Raw genomic sequence first — 25,054 nt, forward strand, 5'->3', positions numbered from 1 at the left:
GGAAAGTATCTCTATCTTTAAGTAAAATAAATCTCATCAGAGCTGGAAGATATTAAATTATCTTATCACAAGTTATATAATGGCATGTATTTCTAGACTTCATATATGCTACGTTCGGTCCGAGAACCGACTAAACCTTAGCTCTGATACCAATAAATGTACGCCCCTAACCCGAATCCGTCACCGGAATAGAGTTACGGAGCATTACCGGAGTTACCGATTCATTTATCAGATATTTCATTAATCCGATATCTTTTCTTTTCCACGTTCAAGTCTCGTATTCAAGTCATCCGGATCTTTATAAAAAAATTTGATCGTCGTTTTCATTTATTTCATGTTATAATACATTCAACTAATACTCTAAACAAAATTATCATTTTACCCCTAAACTTTTAATTAATGAGGATTTCATCCTTAGGTTAAAATAAAATAAAATTATTGCAATTTAATCCTTATTTCCAGCCGTTATTCTCACACAAATTGATAACAACCTATGAATTCTATAAAATGTCATAATTTTCCATAATTTCAACACTTTTCAATTTAATCCTTAAAACTTGTTTTTCCCTGATCTTGAGCTAAATTAATAATTTCATTCAATTTTGTAATTTAAATAATAAAATAATCCATTTCATGCAAATTGGTCATTTCTAATATATTTTTTTACAAAATTTCCCATAAAATTTTACTTTTATTCAATTTAGTCCATGAGCCTAAAACATACAAATTAGCCATGCTAGCTGAATATTCATACATATTTTCCTCCTCCTCCTCTCCATTCCACATCCTTAATTTATATAACATGCAACAAGTAACATTATCAATAATTTCACTATTTACTTATGTATATTCAAAACTGTCCATTTGCGTCATAGTCACTAAATTATTTATATCTTCAGCTACAGAACTCGAAATTAAGATCTACTAATTTTCCCTGAAACTAGACTTACTTATCTTATTACCATAAAATTTTCAGAATTTTTGGTTTAGCCAATAAGTACAGTTTATTCTTTAAAGTTACCCCTGTTCTGTTGTCTGACAGTTCCGACCCTTCTTCACTAAGAATTAATTATCTCATCGTACGAGATTCAGATGATGTTCTCGTTTATTTCTATTGAAAATAAACTCTTTAAGGATTTTAAAAATATAAATTTAATCCCTTAATTATTTTTCTCCAATTTTTTATGATTTTCCAAAGTCAGAACAGGGGAACCCAAAATCATTCTGACATTGTCTCACAAAACTTATTATATCTCATGATTTACAATTCCATTCCTTACACCGTTTCTTCTATAAGAAACTAGACCCAATAATCTTTAATTTCATATTTTATTCATCCTCTAATTAGATTTATACAATTTTTGGAGATTTTTCAAAGTTAGACTATTGCTGCTATCCAAAACTGTTTTAGTGCAAAATGTTGATTTTCATTTTGCCCCAAATTTCACAGTTCATACAATTCAGTCCTTACTTAATTAACCCCTCAATTAAACTAATTTTCTCAATTAATACTTTTCCTAGACATTATAATTTATTTTATAACTATTGAAATTCAGAATTTCCACATAAAACTCTAACTTCAAACTCTTTTACAATTTAGGTACCAAACATTCACTTTCTATTCAATTCTTTCAATAAAATCAGCATATAAACAATTTAAAGCTCTAATTCTATATCAAATCATCATATACTTCCAGCACATATTCATAGAAACTTTCAATTTCTTTCATAGAATCAAGAACTAATGAATTCAACAAATGGACCTAGCTGTAAAAGTCACAAAAACACAAAAATTTCAAGAAATAATCAAGAATTTAACTTACTTGCAGTAAAAGTATGAAAAACCAGCTTAAGGGAACTCTTCCATGGTGTTTTTTCTGATGAGAATGGAGAAAAATAAAGAGAAATCTAGATAATTCCACTTTAGTCCTAGCTTTATTAAGTAAATTTTGCAATTTTCTAATTTTGCCCTTATTTTCTTGGTGATTTCATGCTCTTGCCGTCCAGCCCAAATAGACCTTGGGCAAGGTCTATTTGCCTCTTAAACCCTCTTTCTTTTATCATTTAAGCTATTTAATCATTTCCCATAATTTTGCATTTGATACAATTTAGTCCTTTTTGTTCAATTAGCTATCAGTACTTTAAGATTTCTTGACGAAACTTTAATACTAACTTATTAACACTCCATAAATATTTATAAAAATATTTATGGCTCGATTTAAAATTCCCGAGGTCTCGATACCTCGTTTTCAATTCTAATTATTTTAATATATATTTTTTTTGTACATTTCACTATTTCAAAATTTTTCCTAACTTCACATTTAACTTATACTCACTAAGTTAATAATATTTCCTACTCATTTGTCGGATTTAGTGATCTCGAATCACTGTTCCGACACCACTGAAAATTAGGCTGTTACAGTTTAAATCTTGATTCGAGTAAAAAAAGGTTAAGAATTAAAATGAAAAAAAGGTAGAAACTAAAACAATGCATTAAAAATATGTCAAATTGTACTTGTTTATCCTCTTTCCAAAAGTTCTACTTTTTTTTCAATATTAAAATTTTAAATTTCAAGATATCGAAATCAATTAAATAAATTGTTGAATTTTTTTTATCCCTTAATAATCTTAAACCGATTTGTTACTATAATATTGAAAGTAATTAATTTAATCTCCTAAAATTTTAAATTTTATTTTATGTTTCCAAAATATTCTTAACGAAATCAACGTCAAATAACTCATATTTAATAATTGTCTAGGAAACTTAATTTTTTTTTATTATATAATCTTGAATCTTCCTTACTAAGCTAAAAGCAAAGAGAAATCCTTACATTAATTAAATTAATTTATTGTTATTCATTTGGGTAAAGAAGTGATTAAAATAATTTTGGGTTTTGTTTGGCATGGAAGATAAACTTAATTATTTTAATTAATTATAAGGATTTTACATATAAACTTAATTATTTTAATTAATTATAAAGATTTTACTTTACTTTTAGCTTAACTAGAATGATTCAAGATCATATAATCAAAAGATATTTGGGTTTTGTTGATAATTATTAAAGGTGAATCATTTGATTTGATTTTAATTTGGAAACATAAAATAAAATTTAAAATTTTAGGAGATTAAATTAATTAATTTCAATATTATATTAACAAAACGGTTGACACGATCAAGAGATAAAAGTTCCAACAAACTATTTAATTGATTTTAATGTTTTGAAATTTCAAATTTCAATATTAAAAAAAATTAAAAGTTCTAGGAAAGGGGAAAACAGTACACAATTTTTATGTGTTGTTTTAGTTTCTACCATTTTTTTTACTTTAATCTTAATTATTTTACCCAAATCAAGACCTAAAAAAATGGTGATTAAAAGGAAAATACTCTAAAAATTGAGTGACGAAATTGTAAGAAGTTTTTTAAATCAAAATGAGAAAGCACTAAAAATTACATAACTAACTAGATAATTTAGTCTAAATATATTTATTATATAATTCTATGTTTCACCCATGTATCATAATTTACTATATAATTATATATACTACCATATATAAAAAAGCATTCATTTTATGAAACATAGCCATGGTTTTTCTTAACGTTATTAATAGTTAAATTTTATTTTTAGTTCACCTATTTTTTAAAATTATATAAAATATTATATTTTAATTTTGTCCCTTATACTATATTTAAAAAATTTTTTTATATTTTAATTTTTTTACATAATTTAATACCTCAACATTTATATTATTAATTAACATAATTAATGTAAAGACTTTATTTTAATTAAAATGCTGGCATAAATTTTAAAATTTATTAACACCATTAAGATTCTTTGTTAAATTTAAATTCATTACAATGTACTTTTTTATCAAATAGCTATCAAGTGACAATTTCTTTTTAGAATATTACACCAATAAATTTAATAAAAAAATTTAATAGTGCTAACAACTAAACCTGAATTCTTAAATTACAAAAATAAGACTAAATTTTTAAAAATAAAAAGCATGAAAACTAAATTTCAAATATACAAAGTACAAAAATTTACAATATTGTAACCTTTAAATTTAACTCTATAACCATACTAGTATAGTTTACAAATATATATATGTATATATATACTAGCATATATTTATTTTGCGGGCACAAAGGCAATAAAAGAAATACAAAATTTGCTAACACTATACAAAAATAATTTAAATGTGACATAAATGACTAAATAAGTCATATAGGCCAATTTTGAGAGAAAGCTTATTCAACTAGGTAAGCTTTCCATGCACATGTTAAGAAAGCTTGCCTGACACATTTCCTTTTAAGTTGTAACTTCTGACTTTTTTTTAATATAATTAGTTTCTTTAGTCAAATGTTAATAGTTTCTTTTGACTTTATACGTGAGTGTGAGAGAAATCGAATATGAGACTCAAAAGACAAAACTACTAACAATTAACCATCTGATCAAAAAAATTAATTATATTTAAAAAGTCAAAATTTGTAACTTCAAGAAAAACACGTCCAGCTAAGCAAGTTTTTTCCTTAAAATCGTCCTAAATAATTTTAAAATCGGCCCAGCCTATAGGCCTTATTTAGCATATATAAATATATAAGATTTAAAAGAAAAAACAAGAGTAAACCATAAAATTGTAATACATCCGTTTCAAATCAGTCCAGGAGCAGGAACATGACAGTATTCCTTGTTTCATCTATACATATGCCCATCCATAATGGTGAGATTAAAAACTTGTCCAACAAGTAAATCAACTTTCTTGAAAACCCCCATATTTTATATAAACATTAAATCAAATACACTTTTCTCCAGTACAAGAGAGAGAGGAGATAGGAATGGGCCTCCGCTTACCAGAATTCCAAAACTTTTAAGTTGCTTAAAACCTAATATAATCGCTTCCTACATTCAGATGTACCGCAGAAGCAAGGCAGTTGTTTTGTTTTGCCATCAGGACCAATAACGCTATCAATTGCATAATTGTAGTCGTATGTAAGTTCCTGTTTGTCACATAAACAGATTATTCTTCATCTTGAAATACAGTTGAAATTTGACAATGTTAAATGTGTGCGCGTGTATATATTATTAAACAAGAAATTGAAGCTAGGGGCTCTTCAAATAATCTTCTTGAAACTAAAAAGAAATTATAGTAATTAGTAGTAGCACCATACTGGAGCTGAAGCGTATACTCAAAGCTGAACAAGAAATGACTACTAGTTTCTGACAAAAATGTTATCACCTTGATTCTGACAAAAATGTTACTCAACTGCATCATACAGGCATGCTGTGGAATACACATGACAACATGTACATCCCCCTCATTTTGGTGTAGAAAGGGAAGGAAAATCGAGTATTTTGATTTTTCCTCTCCCTACTCTTTTATTTGTTTTATTGCTCATTTATTTAGCTTTTGTAGTATATTGGTTATATTGCCCAACATCATTATTTGGGCTTTAATTCCACGATTAAGTATGGTTCTGAAAAATCCATATAAAACCATGAAATTTCAAATACAAAATGCACCATATTCCAGGATAAATCTGAAAAATAAATAATAAGAAATATTATGGGGACTAACCTGCATTCGAGGAATATCATCTGCAGCAAAGAGGACTATACGGGCAAGTCTAACATCATGGTGAGAGCTTAGAATGCACTGAACAAAGAGGTTAGGATCACAACTGTGATTAATAAATCTAGCAACATTTCCAAAGGAGCTGGCATCTATGCAAAACTCAGGCTCAGGTTCACTTTCTAGAGTTCTCTCATCAACTTCATCCACAAGGTTTGACATAGGAAGAGAAACGTCACCTAGGCGTCTCTATCAGAAGAAATGCTTTAGAGAATATACAAAATTAATTCTATGCATGTACAGTAAGGCAAACACATAAAGGAACAAAAAGCATGCAGTGAAAAGAAAAAAAAAAACACAGCATGAAGGCCTAGTATGGATGGACTGCTTGGCATGTGAAGCTAACAAAAGTAGCATCTCAATAATTATAGTTTACAGTCCGTTGCCTATATATAATACACAATAAGTTGAAAGACTATTAGCCTATTTTTGTTTCTATTATCAATTAGCATGTATACCTCAGCACATAAGCTATCAAATCATGATCATACTGCACGTGTATGCTTTCTCATGTTATGCAATTATCAACGATCATGCATGTCAAGCTTTATGAAACTACTTGAGTTATTCCCTTGAACTGTACCTCTCTTCCTCCAATCCCTTTCATAGTGTGCCAGCAATCAATCTCAAATATGTAGTCATTTTCTGAAATATCTTCTAATTCATCATTCTTCCTTAGGATGCCAACATACTCGCAAACTGGTGCGCCAGAAGGAATAAAGTCCAAAGATCTAACTGCCCATCCTTTTTCTTTAGTGCGATAGACCTGTAAGGAATAAAAATGTTTACTAAATGTGCCAATGCAAGTATGCAACTGCATAACCAAATGCACTGCTTCGCAGTTATAGGTGTTATACCTCAAGCTGGTATTTTAGTCCCTGCTGAGATGAACGGTTAACGCACTCAGGCCTACAGCCACAATTTGGACCACATTCAAATACAACATCTTTAGCTTCGAACAATCTGAAAATTATTAAATGGAGAGAAAATGAACTAAAGTAAAGACAGAACGGTCTTGAAGAATAACAAAAGATCAGCCAATTTCAAATGAGTTTTGATCTCATGATCTTGTGGGAATTACCACAACACCTTGGGTTTTGTGGTTAGTTATTTTAACTCGGCAAAACCCTGAATTTTTCAAAGCCATATAATTCAAATCTCACCTGCCACCATCACGAGAAACATATGGAAAGTCACCACCATTAAGTTGAGCACAAGAACATGACCTTGGATTTGTGCACTTTCCTCTACAATTGCACCCAGGAGCATCTGGTGGGATGCTCACATTTTTGGCAACTTTAATGGAATTGATATATTTAAAGCCTACAAAGAAAAACCATTACACAAAAAAAGAGTCAAAAAAAATTACGAAGGAATAAGGAGACAAAGGAATGGAGACATCACATATGGGATATATTAAGGCATCAAATAAAATTTATAGAAGTAAAATCACTTCCTTTATACATAAGCATTCTTTGATATATATTGGTTGCACTTGCATAAACATTTGAGAAAAAAAGAAAGACATCTAGTTGAAATGTATAGAATAGCAATATCATTAAAATATCTTAAAACTAGTTGATGGATTTATAAGAATAATTCTTCAGAATTTTTTTTAATTTAAATGCATGAAATTTCACTGGCCCTTTTAATCCTACCAAGAGAAATGAATAAAGCAAAAATAACAAGAAAAAAAAAATACAATAACCTAAATAAAAAACAATTGTCTCTTATAGTTTTACCACATAAATTGATAATATAAAATGATTAATGTAATAGTCAATTTATGAGGATATCTGTGGATTGTTTTCTCTCAACAAATTTACTTCCAATTTCTATGCATATATTATTAGCTTAGCTGACAATCCAGAGATAAACACAGCCTTTTAACCACAAACAGGAAATAGTTTGCCAGCAAGCAAGGGCATCTAGCCCCATTAGCAAGCATATACCCAACCTTACTCAATATTTCAATTTAACTTGCCTGTTGGAGCCAAAGAAGGATTATAAAAATTAAAAACAGGGATGCATTTATCTTCTTGACCATTTGATAGGTCCTTGCACACAAGCCTTGGGAAAAAAGAAAACATGAAGTCAAATAGTGTGACTAAGGCACATAAAATTGTAGTGTTTGAATTTGACATCTAAGAAATCTATCTAGAAGCATATATATGTGGCAATTCATACCCAGGCAATTCTTGTTGAACTCTAGAAACTTTTCCTCGTACAAAGTGAACCTAAAATAAGAAGTCAAACTAAAACTGAGAATAGTAATATAAGCAAGCTACAGCCTAGTGCAAAACCCATGTCAACGTTACATGCACAAAGCAAGCTTAGCCAAACAATGAAACCCAAGAGAGATGAAGCCTAGGAGATGCTTCCAAGAAAATCCATGAAAAATATAAGCCACTTAATGACTTTTTAGCACAGTATGGAAAGCACTATTCCTCAACCACTAGTGGCTCAAGATATACCATGCTAAAAGGCAAAAAGAGAAAATAAAATGCAGGAAGCGTCTCATTAATAACTCAGGACGGAGTTTGTGTGTGTCCGTGTGTCTATGTGCACATATGTGCATGTGTGTTCCATATTCCTTGTGACCATAGATAAAATAGCCTGTATAAATCCAATGGACTGTGAGCCAAAAGAAAAAAATAAACAAATAAATTACCTGATTCTGGCTTGTTAAATTATCTTGTCCTCGTAGTCGTTTCAACCTGTACTTAAAAACTTTAAAGCCAGAAACACCTTTCTCATCCCAATAGCCAGTAACCTATTAAAAGGAAAAATACAAACTGAGCATAAGCAAATGATAATTAGTTCAATACTAACGATAGAATATCTTGATATTAATTAATAATGTAAAAGAATGTATAAATAATGAACAAGAATTACTAGTTTAAATTGGTACTACTGCATACCATCCCAAGATTCATCCATTATATTCCTAGATTCTCAAATAATAAAACATCTATAATACTCCACAATAGTAAGTGTACTAGAACACACCAATCAAGAAATAGATAAAAAGTGAGGGTAAAACAGAATGGTAAGAGGGCAGTCTCACTTCCAAATTATCATCCTAATTTGATAAAAATATATATATTTCTGAGTGGGGCAAAACCATATATTTATTTTTTCTATTGCCACAATATGAGAAAAATGTAATTTTTGTTTGTAGATGATAGGTAATGCACTAACCTAAAAAAATGTTCTATTGTTTATAGGGGGCGAAAGATAGGAGCATGCACACAAAATTGTTGAAAACAGTGATGTTATCAAACAATGACACTTCATACAAGCAACAAAATACTCCCAAGTCTACACAAACACATCAAGTAAATTTTCAAATGCAGCACATATTTAGTTTTAGAGATCAATTGTATTAAGAATTTTATTTCAAGACTTTAACCTTGTATAAGCCATCATATATGTATACTTTTTTGCTGTAACTATCATCACATTTATGTCCACGAATAACTCTAATGGGCACAGATTGCTTCTTGTTGTTCTGCAAATAGATTACAAGAAAAATGAGTAAAGAAACAATTTAAATTGCAAGTTAAATCAAACATCATAACATGTAGATAACAAAAAACAAGGCAAAAAGTGCAGCTATATCAGTAAACTGAGCTCAGAAAGCACTTTGGTTGAGAAGAGAAGAAAAATACACATACATATGACGGTTAACTTTATTCTAATTGTGTAGCTTCATAAGAGGCTATCAATACTTGCTGAAAGTCTTTTTCAGTTTAGATGGGTAAACATCAATAGGATGGTTTAAACCTTTTAATAATGGCTCAGCTGGTGAATCATTTATTTTACAAGAGCAATATTCAATCCAATCTAAATCTATCCTAAGCTATTAAAACCACTTCAGAATCATTACACATAGTTTTATACTTCTATTGTCATACTAAGAGATTTTATGGAAGTTAAAAAGAAGGGACTTCTACTGGAAAAAAACCACCTATTTGATTTTTTTTTTAACAGGCTGGAGATGACACTAATAAACTAAAAAGAATCACAATAGTCCAACACACAATTAGCCCTACCACCATAACCGTGTTCACAGCAAATGTCAGCTATATATTTTGAGAAATATAATTCAATTACATGATTTATTTATAACGCTTGCACCAAATGACCAGTTTATAAGTGAAAGAACAAATAGCTTTGATACCAAACATAAGGTAGCATACTATAACCTATCATGTCACTAAGGTATGGTTAAATTGCAATAAAAAGTTTAAAAGAATTCTCTAATTGCCAAAATCGGATGTTTCTAAAACTTTCACCTAAAAATAAAGTTTGGAATTTTTGTAAGTCAAGGTTCAAATAACAAGTGAGAGCATTGTTTTTCTTACCATATCTAAGCAAGTTTATATGTGGATATTGAGCAATACATGTCATCTCATAATTATTATGAAAGTAAACCCACTGATTAAAATAACTGCAAATAGTTTAAATTTTGATTAAAGATAAATTTGAAACTTGTAGCCATTACTAATTAATAGTTGAACAGCATTTCAAAAAAAAAAAAAACCTGAACATTTATGTTATAGCAATTAAGCATAGAAAGAGTGCAAACACGATAATGTAAATAATAAAGAAAGCAAGTCACATACTTTAAGAGCCAAATTACCACAACGCATAACTTGATCTCTGAATTGGCGTTTTTTACCAGGTATATCCTTTTCACCTTCACCAGTATAAACAATTTCTTCCCTATTACCAAAATCATCTTCATATTGACCAGACATCACAATTGCAGCAGCGAGAGGGAAGGTATAGCCATTGTACTCCTGAAATGCACCAAGAGATTACTAAAGCAAAGTAGGACTAGAGAAGCTTATAATTCAAATTATTTGCATAGGAAAATTATATAGGAACTTATAGGGGACTTGAATTAATCAGTCTTATATAAAAAGGAATATCTTCAAAAGTAATTAACCAACTAATGTGGTTTAGGGAGAAAACAGCAGCAATACGATAAAACAAAGGCTGAAAATGAGTAAGATAGAATTTGGAATACTTGAAAAACATAGGGTTAGATGAACCTCTAGTTTTTAAGTCTATTCATTAAAAGAACAATGTGGCTGTGAATCTATTTTACAGTACTAAGGTTATAAGTAAAGCTTTAATCCTAGCCCTAAGTCAAAACTCTAAAGATAGCTTATAATTCTGGCCATCCATCCATATGTCTAATAATTAATAAACAAGAATGAAACAATAAAATAGCAAAATAGTAATAGCTCTTTTGTCATCAACTCAAGCTAGATGAAATTAAATCATACCTACTTAAAGTCTTATAATCCCAACTTGAACAAATAAAGTAAAAAAAGAAAATGACAAATAGAGTAGAATGGTCATTACTCCTAGGCAGCACCATTACTAAGCATGTTCATGGGCAGTTATCTCTTGTTATGACAGAGAGTGCAGAATTCTGAACAAGTCAATCTAAGTTGAATACTAACATTGCTCTACCATGTGATAAAACACTTTTATGACTAATAGTTAATAAAATGTGATTTCTAGTTTATCAATAAGGTTAACAGTTTGTGTTAATAAAACTACCATTTCATGCCTGCCTACTCTGCTGCTCCAATGGAAAATAAGAAAAGAAAAACATGGAATCCTTCTGATATTTGATGTAAGCACAAGCAGAAGGTACAATAACCTACTGATTCAACATAAGGTTTTCCAATGTAATCAATTCTCTTCTGTAAGAGTTTATGAAGTCCTACAGCAACCATTTCAGCTCGAGAATAAAAGCGATGCCCAACTTCAATACCTATAAAGAAGCAAAAGAAATTATTTTAAAACAACTCCATTCGGAACTAATTGATATTTCAATATAAATATATATTAGGGAGAACTAAATTCACCAACCAGGTAGATCACCAAAGTATCTCTCATGACACAGAACTTCATTTTTGTTCAACATCTGTCATGAATTTTAAAAAGATAAAATATGTCATACAGACTTCATCAAGCAATATACTGATTATTTTACTGCTGATGTGGTAGCAAATACACAGAAAAGACAACTTTATTCACATTTTAGTGGCGAGTGAATAATAAACAAACTTTACATATCAATCTAATTCGAGCACCAGTTCTCTACATATTGAATGTATTCACATCAATCCTTGCAGACTAATAGCAGGAACAAAATCACAAAAGTATCACATTTTCATTGACTAAAGCAACAAAACGAGAAGAAAACCTAGAATGACAGCTGACTGTAGGCAGTGGGTTGAAAATGAAAATCCAATTCAAAAGCTTCATACAGCATAAATATTGAAAGTATATGTGCAGAGCATTAACCATAAACTTGCCTCAGAAATCGCCTTCAGATCAGGGCGCTTAGTCACACAGCCTTTGTGCTTAGATCGCTTAGCCTGCTTAACATGGCCTTCACATCCTTCTTCTTTCTGTAAATTTGCAGTATTAACAAAACTAATAAAGCATTTTCTTTTCATGTAAAATGAGACTGGAAGAGAAGAGAATATACCGCTATTAGAATCAAGTTGATAATATAGAAAATGAAAAATAAAATAAAACTAGAATTAAACAAAAATCAGGATACAAATTGCCTCTAAACCATAGAACAGTGCCTTTTTTATTGGAGTAACATCATTATGGAATTTAATCAGCAAAAAGAAACAAACTGGGTAACTAGGAGGTAATGTACCCAGATGTATTCAACCAGAGGATATTTAATGCCATATATCAAGACATAGACTGTCATAATTTAATATCTATTTTGCTTTGATGTCCAATAATGTTTTATTGGACAAATTCCTATCGCTTATCACTAGTTTTTTTTCCTGACTTGCTTACTGAATTTCCGCTCATAAAGGTTCCAGGAATCACTTTTAGCTTAAATTTGGTAAGTCATGACAAAGGCCCTTAACATAGAAGAATATAGCTTTAAAGAGTTTGCTTTTCTACCTTACCTAACTAACCTAATTAAAAGAATTGATGAATGCATCACTTCAATATAGGTCACTACCAAAAACAATTGCAATCAAAGCCGCTTCATTTTTATATTTAATCAAAACATATCAACGTGTCGCAGAAAAAAGCTAGCTTAGTGCACAAGGAATTAACAAAAGATTTTAACATAAGCACTCCAAGAAATTTTAAAAAACATTAAATGCAATAAAATTTACAGTTTAGAAGCTTACATCCTTAATTTTACCATTCGCAATTTCATGATCAGTAGCACTACCATTCACTCTATAGCATCTTGCATCTTCTGCCTATGCATAGAAACACAGAAATAAGGTACCTTGTTATTAGTTCATAAATAATACAAATATAAGAGCATAATTTGGGAACACAAACAGATCAAAGTTAAACCTTACTTGCATCCTATAACACAATATAAAATGAAATCATAACAAAAAGTTTGTTCCAAGTTATCCAAAGTACTCTATAATCACATTTAATAAAATCTTCAACTTCTTTCTTTTTTCTCCTTTTGCAGAACACAACATTAAACAGAAATTGCAATAAGTACTGCATTTAGTTTTTAAAAAATCCATAAAACATTTTCTTTTTACATTTTCCCTTCAACAAAACATATATAAACATGCACCAATTCTTACTTCTATACAAAACCATTGCAGAAAAAATAAACAATTCACCTTAGAGAAGTGGAGGAAATACTTATTGAACAGCCTGAGTTTATCTTTCACTGCCATAGTCGTACTTATTCCATGAATAGAGGTCAAATCATCACCATACTTGCCCCCTTTTGAATCAGTTTCCTGTAAATCAGCAACATCTTTTTCATCATTTTCAACTGTAACATAACCATTAGATAAACACCCCAGCTTTGCATTACCAACTTTGTGTTTTTTGACCATAATCTCATCTTGAGAATCATCCAACGTTTTCCTCTTCTGGCTACTACCATAAAAGGGTCTCTTCTCCAAAGGAATACTTTGGAGTCTGGGGCTAACTCTAGTATTTGGTGTCTTTCTTGAATCGGGTACATTCTGTATCTTCCCAATGTTTGAGTTATCACCATTTGGTAGATTTTGAAACCTTGGGCTAACTCTAGTATTTAACGTCTTTCTTGAGTCAGTTGCATCCCATGTCTTCTCAATGTTTGCGTTATCAACATTTGGTACATTTTGGAACCTTGGGCTAACTCTAGTATTTGATGTCTTTATTGAGAGAGTTGCATCCCTTAATTTCTCATTATTGGAGTTATCACCATTAGGTAGATTTTGGAACCTTGGGCTAACTCTAGTATTTGATTTCTTTCTTGGGTCGGTTGCATCCCATATCTTCTCAAATTTTGGTAGATTTTGGAACCTTGGGCTAACTCTATTTGATGTCTTTGTTGAGGGAGTTGCATCCCTTTTCTTCTCATTGTTGGAGTTACCACCATTAGGTAGATTTTGAAACCTTGGGCTAACTCTAGTATTTGATGTTGTTCTTGAGTCGGTTGCATTCCATATCTTCTCAATATTTGGTAGATTTTCGAACCTTGGGCTAGCACTAGTATTTGATGTCTTTGTTGAGAGAGCTGCATCCCTTTTCTTCTCATTGTTGGAGTTACCACCATTAGGTAGATTTTGAAACCTTGGGCTAACTCTAGTATTTGATTTCTTTCTTGTGTCAGCTGCATCCCGCATCTTCTCAAATTTTGGTAGATTTTGGAACCTCGGGCTAACTCTAGTATTTGATATCTTTGTCGAGTCAGTTTCATTCCGTATCTTCACAATCTTTGAGTTAGGGCTAGCTCTAGTATTTGATTTCTTTCCTGAGTCAGTTGCATTCCTTATCTTCTCAATGTTTGAGTTCCCAACATTTAGTAGATTTTGAAACCTTGGGCTAACTCTAGTATTTAATGTTTTTCTTGATTTTGTTGCATTCCATATCTTCTCAATGTTCGATTTACCACCGTTTGGTAGATTTTGAAACCTTGGACTAACTCTTCGCTGTATTTCCATTTAAAAAATTGAAACCACGCTACAAGATCTGCATGCAGAGGAATATTAGAATGTCGGAGTAAGCGGAAATACAAAAGAAATTTTCTACTAAAAACACGTCTACAGATCACACTAGCTCTCTAAATTTTCATAGAAAAAAAAAGAATGGAGTGAATTAGCAGAATCGATTTCAAGGTGCGTAGTAAATCTTTGAGAACATAAAGAACCAGCATTGTTTTATTAGACTCATTCTAGATGGAAAATTGATTTGCAAGTATAGAAAAAAAAATCGAAGAAAAAGGAGGGAAAAGAGAGTGGAGAAGCCTACCAGTGAAAGGAGAGCTGGAATGTTGGAGGAGACTGAACTGGAAAGTTGCCGTCTTTTAGAATCGAGTCTAGGGTTCGTAAAACTATTCTTCTTGACATGGGTTTTCCGATTTAGAGATTGAGAGCAGCGGGAAAGCTGAGATTTTGACGGATTTGAATAAAAGTCTCAAAGCATGATTCTCACATTCAAGATTCTGCTCTCTCTCATTCAACCTTTTTGCCAATACAATATAATATATATATACATATATAAACATATTATAAAATACAAGTATATAATATTTTAGTGAATACTAGAAAAATAGGTTAAGTAAACTACATTTAAAATGTTAACAAAAATATTAAAAATAAAAAAAAACGCACATGCTTCAAAAAAAATAAAATCAAGTGTTATAATATCTCTTAACTTGTAAGTTTTCATAGTACCAAAAAAATTAAAAATACATGTTTTTTTTAAATAAATATTTTCACTTTAATTAGTAAAAAAAATATCTTCATTCAGACTTTATTTATGATATATTTTTTTATATTATTAAAATACTCTAATTATCATAATAATTAATATGTTTAATTTTATTTATTTAATTAAAAACACATAAAATCATTCATGAAAATTGAGAAAAAAAGAAGTCCAAAATTATATTACTCCAGAGTTTGTGCCACTAGGCATGTCGAGGGACTGTAGGTAAGCCCAAATCAAATTCGAGTAGATTTTTAGGCATTGGGCTTCAAAATTTAGTACGGTGCTCTAAAAGAAAAAATATTTCAAAATTATACATAAATTTTAATTTAATATATAATATTATATATTTAATTTAATTTTAATTCAATTTTCACAATATAATAGCATTGTTATTTATGTGTCATTATTTTTCATCATATTATATAAAAATTGCTAATGCAATATTTTATTAAACTAAAACATAAATTAATAAATTTAAATTATTTTTACGTAGATTAAAAAAATATATATCTTTACCAATGTACTAGTGGAAAGATAATTTAAATTTACGTAGATTATTTCCAAAAAGAATAATTTAAATTATGTGGAAATATTAAAATTTACTAATTCATTTTTTAGTTTAGTAAAATATCAATAAGTAATTTGAATTTTCACTGACTTCAAGAAAAATAATGTTACTTAGATAATATTGTAAGTGTTACATGAAAATTGAATTAAAATTAAAATTTTATGTATAGAATTTGTACTAGACCGAAATTCTTGTATAATATTGTACATTAAATCAAAATTTATATATACTTTTAAGATTTATCTCAATATAAAATAACTAAAATTTAAATTTAAAAACAAGACATAACACAATAATTTAAAACGAATCTAAACCCAAATTTCAAATAAAGTAAACCTTGGATAAACTCAAATCGAACGAAATTCAAAGCATTCTATTTATATCAAGCTACTGCCTCAGAGCCAATTTTCTTCTTTAGCAGACTAATATGGAACACTGGATGAATTTTGGCATCATTTGGGAGCTCTAATTTGTAAGGTACAGCCTACAGGTCCAATTTTTTGAATGATAGTGTAGGGTCCAAAGTATTTGAGATTCTTTCTTGAGCTAGTAAAGTTTTCTTGTAAGGTTGAATCTTCAAAAAAAACCTTATCTCTAATTTGAAATTCTCTCTTAGACATGTTCCTATCTACATAATACTTCATCCTTTGCAGCGTTTTCTCAAATTGCTCAACCAACATTTTGCCAAGTTGTTCTCTTTTTTCAAGCAGCTCTTCAACAATAACTACTCTAGCATTTATGCTTGCTTCCCATGCAAAATCATGGGGTTTATAACCATAAAGAGCCTGTAAGGGTGTCATACCTATGTTTGTACGGAAACTGCTATTATACCAGCATTCAGCTAAAGGTAAGTATTTAACCCAATCCTTTGCTTTAAGGAAACACGTACATATTCAATCTTTCAGTTTGTCCATCAGATTCGGGATGATAAGTAGTAGTAAGGTGCCAACTGGTGCCTAAAAGCTTCATTAGCTCTTACCAGATCAAGCTGGCAAAACACATTATTCCTATCTCATATAATCACCTTTGGAGTACCATATAGCTTATAAACTTCTTTTAAGTAAGGTTTAGCTATATCAGCAGAGTATATGGATGTGACAAGGGTAAAAACTTAGCGTACTTGCTAAATTTGTTTATGATGACCATGATACAACCATACATTTGGGACTGTGGAAGGGCTTCGATGAAATCCATGGTGATGACTTCCCAGCTTTGGTGAGGAATAAGAATTGGTTGCAATTTCTTAGGATAAGCTACATGTTCAAACTTTTTTCTTTAGCGTCACATTGCTGAACAAGTTATTGTACTTATTTCAGCATGTCAGCCAAAAGAAATAAAGTTTGAGCCTCTGATATGTTGCCTGGGACCCTGAATGGCCTCCCCATGGTGACTCATGTAGTGTCTGAATGAGTTGCTAGCTCAAGTCACCATTCTGCTCAATGTAGACTCTATTTTTGAATCCTAGTATCCCTTGTCCAAAAGTGAAGGAAGAATTATCAGTATCCATTGTCAGGGATGTAATTTATTCTGCAGCATATGCGTCCCCCTTGTAACTAACTTCCACTTCTTGAACTCACTTAGGAATCACCATAGTAGTTGATAAGACTTGATAGGACCCCAGCTCTTCATGTTGTATAGACAAGGATCTGCAGCAGCATTGGTCTTTAACTCTTACCCTTATTCTTGGTGAATGTGACAAACAACTGAACGAGTAAATTTCCTAAAGCAAATTCAAAAGTTTTTGTTACTGGTAAACGTTTGACTGGAAGGCTCACCAATAGTGTTATACGTCTCATTATTATAGTCCATTAGCCGCATGAGAGATGAAAAGTATAGGCCAATGCCTTCATCATTCAATTACTGCGAAAATCAATACCAGCACAAAAGTCATCTTGTCAAATTGACAAATATGACAGGAACCAATTGCACATAAGTGAGAATGGATTCGACGGTATGATGGATCTCTTTCCATATTTTTGTGGCAATAAGATTCATCCCTCATTGTTGCATACAGAGAGATGACCTTCTTGCAATCTTTCATGAATAGACAGCCATTATAATGTTTCTATTGAGGTTTAGAGTTTTGAAAGAAGATACGCAGGATAGTTTAGAATATACAGTAAGGATTTTTTTTTTTAAATAAGTAAGATTGAATTATTTATAAGGTTTAAAGTCATGGTCAAAGAAATTTTGATTTCTATGGGTGTTGAAAATAATTTAACATTTTCGTGCTTTATTTTCAAATTTTGGTTAGGGTTCCATTATGGAAAACTTAAAACAAACCTTGACATTCCCTTAGACCTCGATGTCTATGGGCATTAAGACTTGTTTAAATTTTCCATAATTTTCTATAATAAAGAAGGAAAATTTAAGATTAACAATATATTAGGGTATTTAATTAGATCTCGGCACTCATGGTGTTGAGGCTTCTTCAAATTTTAATAAACCAAAAATTCTGAATGAAATTATAGAATGAATATTGACCTTTAATCGAGATTTCTTTAAATGGTAAGATTTTATCCATTAATTTACTTACCAACTTCAATGACCTCAAAAAATTTTGACTTAAATTTAAAATGAATCTCGACATTTTTTAAATGGAAAGATTTCATCCATTAATCTACTCACCAACTTCAATAACCTGACCTAAATTTAAAATGAATCTTAGATATTTATAAGTATCGAAATCTAATATATAAGGGAATAAAAACATGGTAAAGAAATAACGAAAGAAAAACACCAATATTTTGATCAATAATAACATAAAAGTAATATCTGGAAAAAAAAAACTCTTCAAAATTCTCGAACCATAAATTTTCACAAGTTTTCAGATAACTTCTAACCTACTTATTCTTTGTATAGCTTTTTACCAATAGAGCTTTTTACGATAGCAACATGATACTAAAGCAAGCATAAGCACCTTGTTGTTTGGACAAAAGCGATAAGCACACTTTTACAGTAAGAAATCATGTTTTGAATGTATAAGAATTTTTAAACCCATAAAATTTGCATAATATATATAAAATTACATTTTAGATAAAAAAAACATTGTTCATTTGATATTTTTTAACATTCTAAAATTATTAAAATTAAGATGCTTTTTAAGATAATATTCATTTTAATAATTTAATGGGAACAGAATTAAAAGATTAAAAAAAAAAGAGTTCAAATTTAAGTATTTGCAGAATGAAAATTTTATATTTGGATGGATGCAATTTCACATAGATTCTGGGTGAGGCTATTCTCAATAGGAAGATACAAAGTTCCAAGTCTTGAGGAAACCTTTTGTTCATACCACACAGTTAAGAAGCACATAAAGAGTTCAGAAGCATGAGTAACATCCGAATAACGAGTCTATGCGTTTGCATTACAGTCACACGTCAGCCTGCAAGGTAAATTTTCCCCCAAGGACCACTGATTAGGACATTGTTAACAACCTGCAAAACAAACGCACCAAACCTCTTTAGCCATAACAGCCGAATGTTAGTAAAAGCTTTATGTCACATTGCAACAAAGATATTGTCAAACATTTAGCAGCATCAATCTGCCATCGAGGGTGTTAAGTGGCTCCAAAAATAGTTTAAGGGCAGTGCCACGCACAAATATGTGAAATACTATGTTTTCAAGCCAACCAACCTTGTGGCTCAAAAGGTTTAGGGTTTTTGTTAGTAGACTTAGGTTCCTAGTGCTCCTAAACTTGGGAAGGTTCAGCAAAGCACTCTATTGATGATCCAAAAGATGTGAGGAACCACTTACCAGAAAATGCAAATGCATCACTTTGGATAGAGAATGTCATAGTGGCCTGGACGATATAGCAAGGAAATAAAAGGCTTGACAGGAACAGTGCTACCACCTTTAGCATTTGACTTATCGCCCGAAGTAGGAAGGAAATCATGATGGTTTACACTAACACCGCCAATGTCACAAGAGCTCCGATCAAGGTACACAACACGAATTGGCACACCCAGAGCATCTGAAAGGGCAGTAATGTGCACATGATCACTCTCTTCACCCATTGGCTCTACGGATGACTTGCAAAACTACAAAACAGATTATATGATGAGAGGGAAATTCAAGATCACCAACTTACCAGAATGCATTAGTATTAAATGTGATCATGCAAAGGAATTTTGGTATGATTGGAAGATACAGTTGATGTAAACTGTTCAATATTATAAACATTATCACAATGCATGACTTGGAGAACTGTCAAGAAGGCATAAGGAAACAGTTGCTGCATGTATTATGTTAGCATGAACCAGTAATCAAACATGGTTCAACCCTGAAAGAAAAAGAACAAAGATTGCATCTGTAAATAGCATGCTTATAAATAAAGTGCCATTCAAAACCCCATTTCTTTAATGATGCATGAAGGGATGTCATGTTCTTATAAGCATACAAAAAAGTTTTATTATATTAAACAAACCTGTTCCACAGTTGCATTTGTTAATCCCAAAATAAAGGGTTCGAAAAACTCTGATCGCTTTCGTATTTCACCAGAAGTAACAAACCTGAAGAACATTACAACTAACCAACCAAACTTGTTATGAAATATACCAAGGAGAAAGACACATTAATACCTCAAAATCTTATAACCCCCTCACCATAGTCGGAAATTGACTGATCTCGACTCCTTAGTATTAACTCATCCTGACTGAAAAATGGGGAAAACTTTGTTCAGAAGATCAGTCTAGTTTAATTTCCAATAGATGTAAGCAACTAAATTCAAGCTACACGGCTATCAGTCGGTCATTGATATCAGTACATGTGGTATGAAAAGAGAAAGCAACTTAAACAAGGAAAATATTAAGGCAAAGTAAAAATATGTACACACCTTATGGAATCTTCTTTTCCTTGAAGAACGCATTCCAGCTGCTCAAGGAATAACTGAAAATTTTTTTCACATGGAAGCACATATACAAAAAATTGGTATTACAGATGAGAAAACATAAGCAAGGTGCTTCATGAAGAAAACTGTTGGTCACAATATACCCAAAACAAGTAAAAAATATACAAGACACCATTTCTTTTTAAAAACAACTCATGAAATAGAAAGAAAACTTTGCACCCAAAAGCAACACAGGAAAACTAACTCTTCAAGTGTAGGAGAAAATAAGCTGCAACCTAGAAATTAAAATATTATAGCTTCCATACTCTTTATAAGACAATAAACCTATAGTTAAATTAAACAAGATAACTACTAAGGGCTTCTGTCCTGAAGAAAGTATGAAAATGCATGAGCAAGCAGCATTAAAACATCTAATAAGAAATTGTAAAATAACCCTGATATGTGTTGAGTTAATAATTCATTTTTGGAATGGTAAAGTAGGCCCCTAATGTTTGAAAACAGCAATAGGAATTGAAATACCATGATGGCTAAATATTTCCTGATTTACCCTGTCGCAAACATTTTTTTAAGCCAGAAGCAAGACAATTAGGTGGAATGAACCAATGTTACTGCAACCCAACAAGCATATAATAGGAACCGGGATTCCCACTGCATAAAAGTAACATCTGACAAATCTGTCAGAACTGGATTTTACAAGGAGTGCCTTGAAGAACTTGTAGTTCCCTTTTTTACCCCTACCCACCCCTTTCAAGAGGAGGCTTCTTGGGGGAGGGGGGGGGGATGTAATAATAACAAATCTGGAAGGTGTAGAATTACAACTTGATGGTAATAGTGGTTTTCCAGAAAACCTTGCATGATAAGGTATTTATACATGTCTACTTCAAGCATACACCTCAACATTTGTTATAATGAGGCAAAATGAAAAAAAACCAAGACATCTAATTGCCAAATACATAGGAAATGGAATAAAATAACCTATCAGCTAAGAAAGAAAAAAGATTGAAAGATATAATAGGTTACCGAAAAAAAGTCCTCAAATGTAAAATCTGTGTGGCCTAAGCTCTGAAGCGTCTTTCTACATTCTTCAACATTGCCTTTGATACGATCAACCTCAGCACGGTCTTGAGATTCCAAAATATGTTCCTATTCCATATTCAAAATTTTATAACTTACCACTCCTAGAGAAAATGACGTTCCCCCAACAAGAAGCTTGGAGATCAATTAGAAGAAGATAAATAAAAGGCATTCATAAAAGGTACTATGACATACAAGGTATGAAAACATAAAACTCCGGAAAAAGCAGTTTCCATCTCCTCGCGTTCTTCTAATGGCAGCATATTGCTGATCAAGCACCTGCATTAAGGATAATCACCAATGCCTCTTGTTTAGAAAAGTAACTAAATAAGCAAACAATTGTGGCACCAGGCAGTAAAAAGAACAAATGGACAGACAGCAATGAAAGCAAGAAACCTTTATTTTTTCTAGCAATATAGGACTTCCTGATTCATATTCAGCTGCCAACATAGAGAGTGGTTCCTGCAGTTCCATATAACAAAATTTCTCAATCCCACATGTGATCAGTATAGCAAAAATAATGAAAACTGTCCTTGCATTGTAATGTTCATGAAAAGCCAAAATATGAAGCAAGCGACAAAATAGCCCAGTTGATTTTCGAATATCAAATGAACAAAACAGCACGATACCAAGACTTGCATACTAGTTATTTAAGCTTTACAAAAATGGTGATGCAAGTGATCCACATAAAAAAATGACTCAACATGAACATACATAGAAATTACCATCCATTCTTCATTGGCATTGGATAATTGGTGTTTGATAAGGAAACAACACTAAAGGAATTGCCTTGGAACAAAGTGACGCATAAAGCAAGTAGGATGCAAGAACAGTCAAATTGCAACACAAAAGATACTACCTATATGAACTGATAAATTCAAGAACAGAAAAATAGACAGACTGCTTTTTATATAATGCAGAGCAGCAAATTGAATATTAAAAAAGAAAAAAAAAAGACCCAAAATATAATCCAAATGCAATTATGCAACCATGTTAAGTAATCTTGAAGAGTCATGTGTTTTTCTCACCTTGTCACCAACAAATGGAATTTTCTTGGCCTCCTCAGCATTAATGGCAGATTGTTGCTGCATGATATCATCATCTGCGAAGTTTGCCCAGTCATCAACTTCAGAAATGGGAATGGATACAGCAGATTCCTTTTCCCTATCAGCTACCGCTCCATCCTGATTTTGCATCTTTCCTTCACACAAATTCAAGTACTTGCAAATTTGTCAATGACCTATGCCTCGTGGCGTGAATTTTCTATCTGCAATTCCTCCAAAAAATATGAAAAATACGCTTCAGAAAAGAAGAAAATTCCCAACCAGACAAATGGTTAATAGCCTCCAATTAAAGAAAACTTCACTGCATTAAAGTAATAATCACCTTCATATTTTATTATGCATTTCATCAAAATAGAAGATCCCAGGCCCCATGCATACCATTTGCCAGGGTTGCCAAAACAAACTAAAAATACGTTAATATTACGATTTTATGATTCTACAAAGCAGCAATGGAGCCTGAAATCTTCGTATAAATTCGTTTCATGTTCTTGTCTATAGTTATAGATAAGTACTAAGCGTGTTTGTAGAGTGCAAAAATTCCACCACCACTGTAAATTATAAGCAGCCCGGAATTTAAAACTAGTAATCATTAAACCAAGAAACGGAAAATGGAAAATGTTGCGGCAATCAATCATGCAATTTAGACCTCCATGCATGATGAATCAAAATTCTTTAAATTACCGTGAAATTTTACAGAATCCATATCAGCTAACATTAGGTAGCGTGATTCTTATATTTCACTTTCCAGACCCATTAAAATGTTCTCTCGAAATACTCATTAAGCAACAAGATTTTGCTAAACAAAATCAATAAGAAACAATATTCTTTAAAAAAAAAATCATAACGAAAAGGAACCCTTTCATTCTTCAGGCAAAAAGAATGACAAAAAGAAGTGTGGGGTAAGTGTAAAGAAAGCTGAGCTTACCAGAAATTGAAGATATAGGATTTGATTTCTCTTGGCAAATTCTCAGATCGAAAGCAAAGTGTTTTACAAGGGGGATATAGGATTTGATTTCCCCTTCCTGGTGGCGAGTGGCGACTACCTTGTTTTTATTTTTTTAATTATTTATTTAGAATATATTGTTTCTTTAAAGAATAAAGAAAGATAAGGGTTACTGTTTCCGTAACAGTAAGTAAACAACACGCTTACTACCTAGTTACTTACTGGCTTCAGTTTGATTTTCTGGTCTTCTACTTTCTTTGGGCTTTGGCCTTTGGGCTGTTCTAAAAATGAATTAGCTGGATTTTATATTTTATACTTTTTTTTTGGATCAGTAGCAGTGACATAAGATACTGTAATGATAATATTAAAATCAATGATAAAATATGTATTTGAATTTAATAAAAGTATCATAAAGGTTCTTATATTAAGAGTTGAATTGTATTTTATCTCTCTATTAAAAAAATATGTAAATTAATCATTATACATTATATCAAATAACAAATTGGTCTTTCTGTTAAAAGTTTCGTTCATTTTTGCTGTTAAAAAATGGTTCATGTACGTCAGCATGAGGTATATATAGCACACCACATGTAATGTCTAGTAATTCCATTAGCCGAGCCAGTTTTTAACAGTAAAAGTAGATTAAATTTTTAACAGAAATGATAAGTTTATTCTTTAATGTAACGTATAGGGACTAATTTAACTATTTTTTAACTAAAGGGTACAAAATACAATTTGATTACTAATACAAGGACCTCCATGATACTTTTATCGTTTGAATTCAAAATCATCAATAGTGGTGCGATTAATGATAAAATAAAAAAATGATATTAGATAAAATATGCATATGTAAAATGTTGAATATATTATTAAAACTAATATTTTAAAAATAAATTAAGAAAACAAAAATTGAATATTTTTAACAATAATATATTTTATTATTTAATAATATTTACGTGATTACTTATTTTTATTGATATATTAGTTAAATAATAAACTATATTTTATTAGCTTATTATATTATATTAAATATAAATTATTTTATGTTTTAAATAAATAAATTAGAAGCAACTTTCAGTATTCATTATTTACACAGTTTAAATTAGTAAAAAGGACAAATTTGGAAAATTACTTTCCAGTGGCAGAGCATTTTCTTTACTGATGCACAAACCCTCAGTCAAAAT

General features: G+C 30.9%; 2 protein-coding genes across 7 annotated transcripts; both read right to left on the reverse strand.

Annotated features, from left to right (window-relative positions):
• Positions 1 to 4,624: 4,624 nt before the first annotated feature.
• On the reverse strand, positions 4,625 to 15,125 carry LOC107886726 (histone-lysine N-methyltransferase, H3 lysine-9 specific SUVH4). 5 transcript variants are annotated; one of them, XM_016810778.2, is made up of 17 exons: positions 14,911 to 15,125; positions 13,491 to 14,631; positions 13,287 to 13,409; positions 12,825 to 12,899; positions 11,973 to 12,068; positions 11,524 to 11,578; positions 11,316 to 11,425; positions 10,260 to 10,436; positions 9,044 to 9,142; positions 8,303 to 8,404; positions 7,819 to 7,868; positions 7,616 to 7,701; positions 6,795 to 6,954; positions 6,489 to 6,594; positions 6,215 to 6,397; positions 5,578 to 5,820; positions 4,625 to 4,999 (listed from the first exon to the last, which is right to left on the reverse strand). In XM_016810778.2, the coding sequence occupies exons 2-17, from the start codon at positions 14,601 to 14,603 to the stop codon at positions 4,886 to 4,888; spliced, it is 2,892 nt and encodes a 963-aa protein (XP_016666267.1). In that variant the 5' UTR covers positions 14,604 to 14,631; positions 14,911 to 15,125; the 3' UTR covers positions 4,625 to 4,885. The 5 variants fall into 5 exon arrangements, with proteins under 5 accessions (XP_016666267.1, XP_016666266.1, XP_016666265.1 ...); XM_016810777.2 differs by having other exon boundaries at positions 6,489 to 6,540; positions 13,287 to 14,631; XM_016810776.2 differs by having other exon boundaries at positions 13,287 to 14,631.
• Positions 15,126 to 19,118: 3,993 nt separating this feature from the next.
• On the reverse strand, positions 19,119 to 24,055 carry LOC107886728 (OVARIAN TUMOR DOMAIN-containing deubiquitinating enzyme 1). 2 transcript variants are annotated; one of them, XM_016810779.2, is made up of 10 exons: positions 23,853 to 24,055; positions 22,892 to 23,130; positions 22,260 to 22,325; positions 22,059 to 22,142; positions 21,810 to 21,932; positions 20,775 to 20,827; positions 20,545 to 20,594; positions 20,367 to 20,467; positions 19,697 to 19,980; positions 19,119 to 19,377 (listed from the first exon to the last, which is right to left on the reverse strand). In XM_016810779.2, the coding sequence occupies exons 2-9, from the start codon at positions 23,057 to 23,059 to the stop codon at positions 19,714 to 19,716; spliced, it is 912 nt and encodes a 303-aa protein (XP_016666268.1). In that variant the 5' UTR covers positions 23,060 to 23,130; positions 23,853 to 24,055; the 3' UTR covers positions 19,119 to 19,377; positions 19,697 to 19,713. The 2 variants fall into 2 exon arrangements, with proteins under 2 accessions (XP_016666268.1, XP_016666269.1); XM_016810780.2 differs by having other exon boundaries at positions 22,892 to 23,139; positions 23,853 to 24,050.
• Positions 24,056 to 25,054: the final 999 nt, after the last annotated feature.

Source organism: Gossypium hirsutum, chromosome A03 (assembly GCF_007990345.1).
Source record: "Gossypium hirsutum isolate 1008001.06 chromosome A03, Gossypium_hirsutum_v2.1, whole genome shotgun sequence".
Lineage (NCBI taxonomy): Eukaryota > Viridiplantae > Streptophyta > Magnoliopsida > Malvales > Malvaceae > Gossypium > Gossypium hirsutum.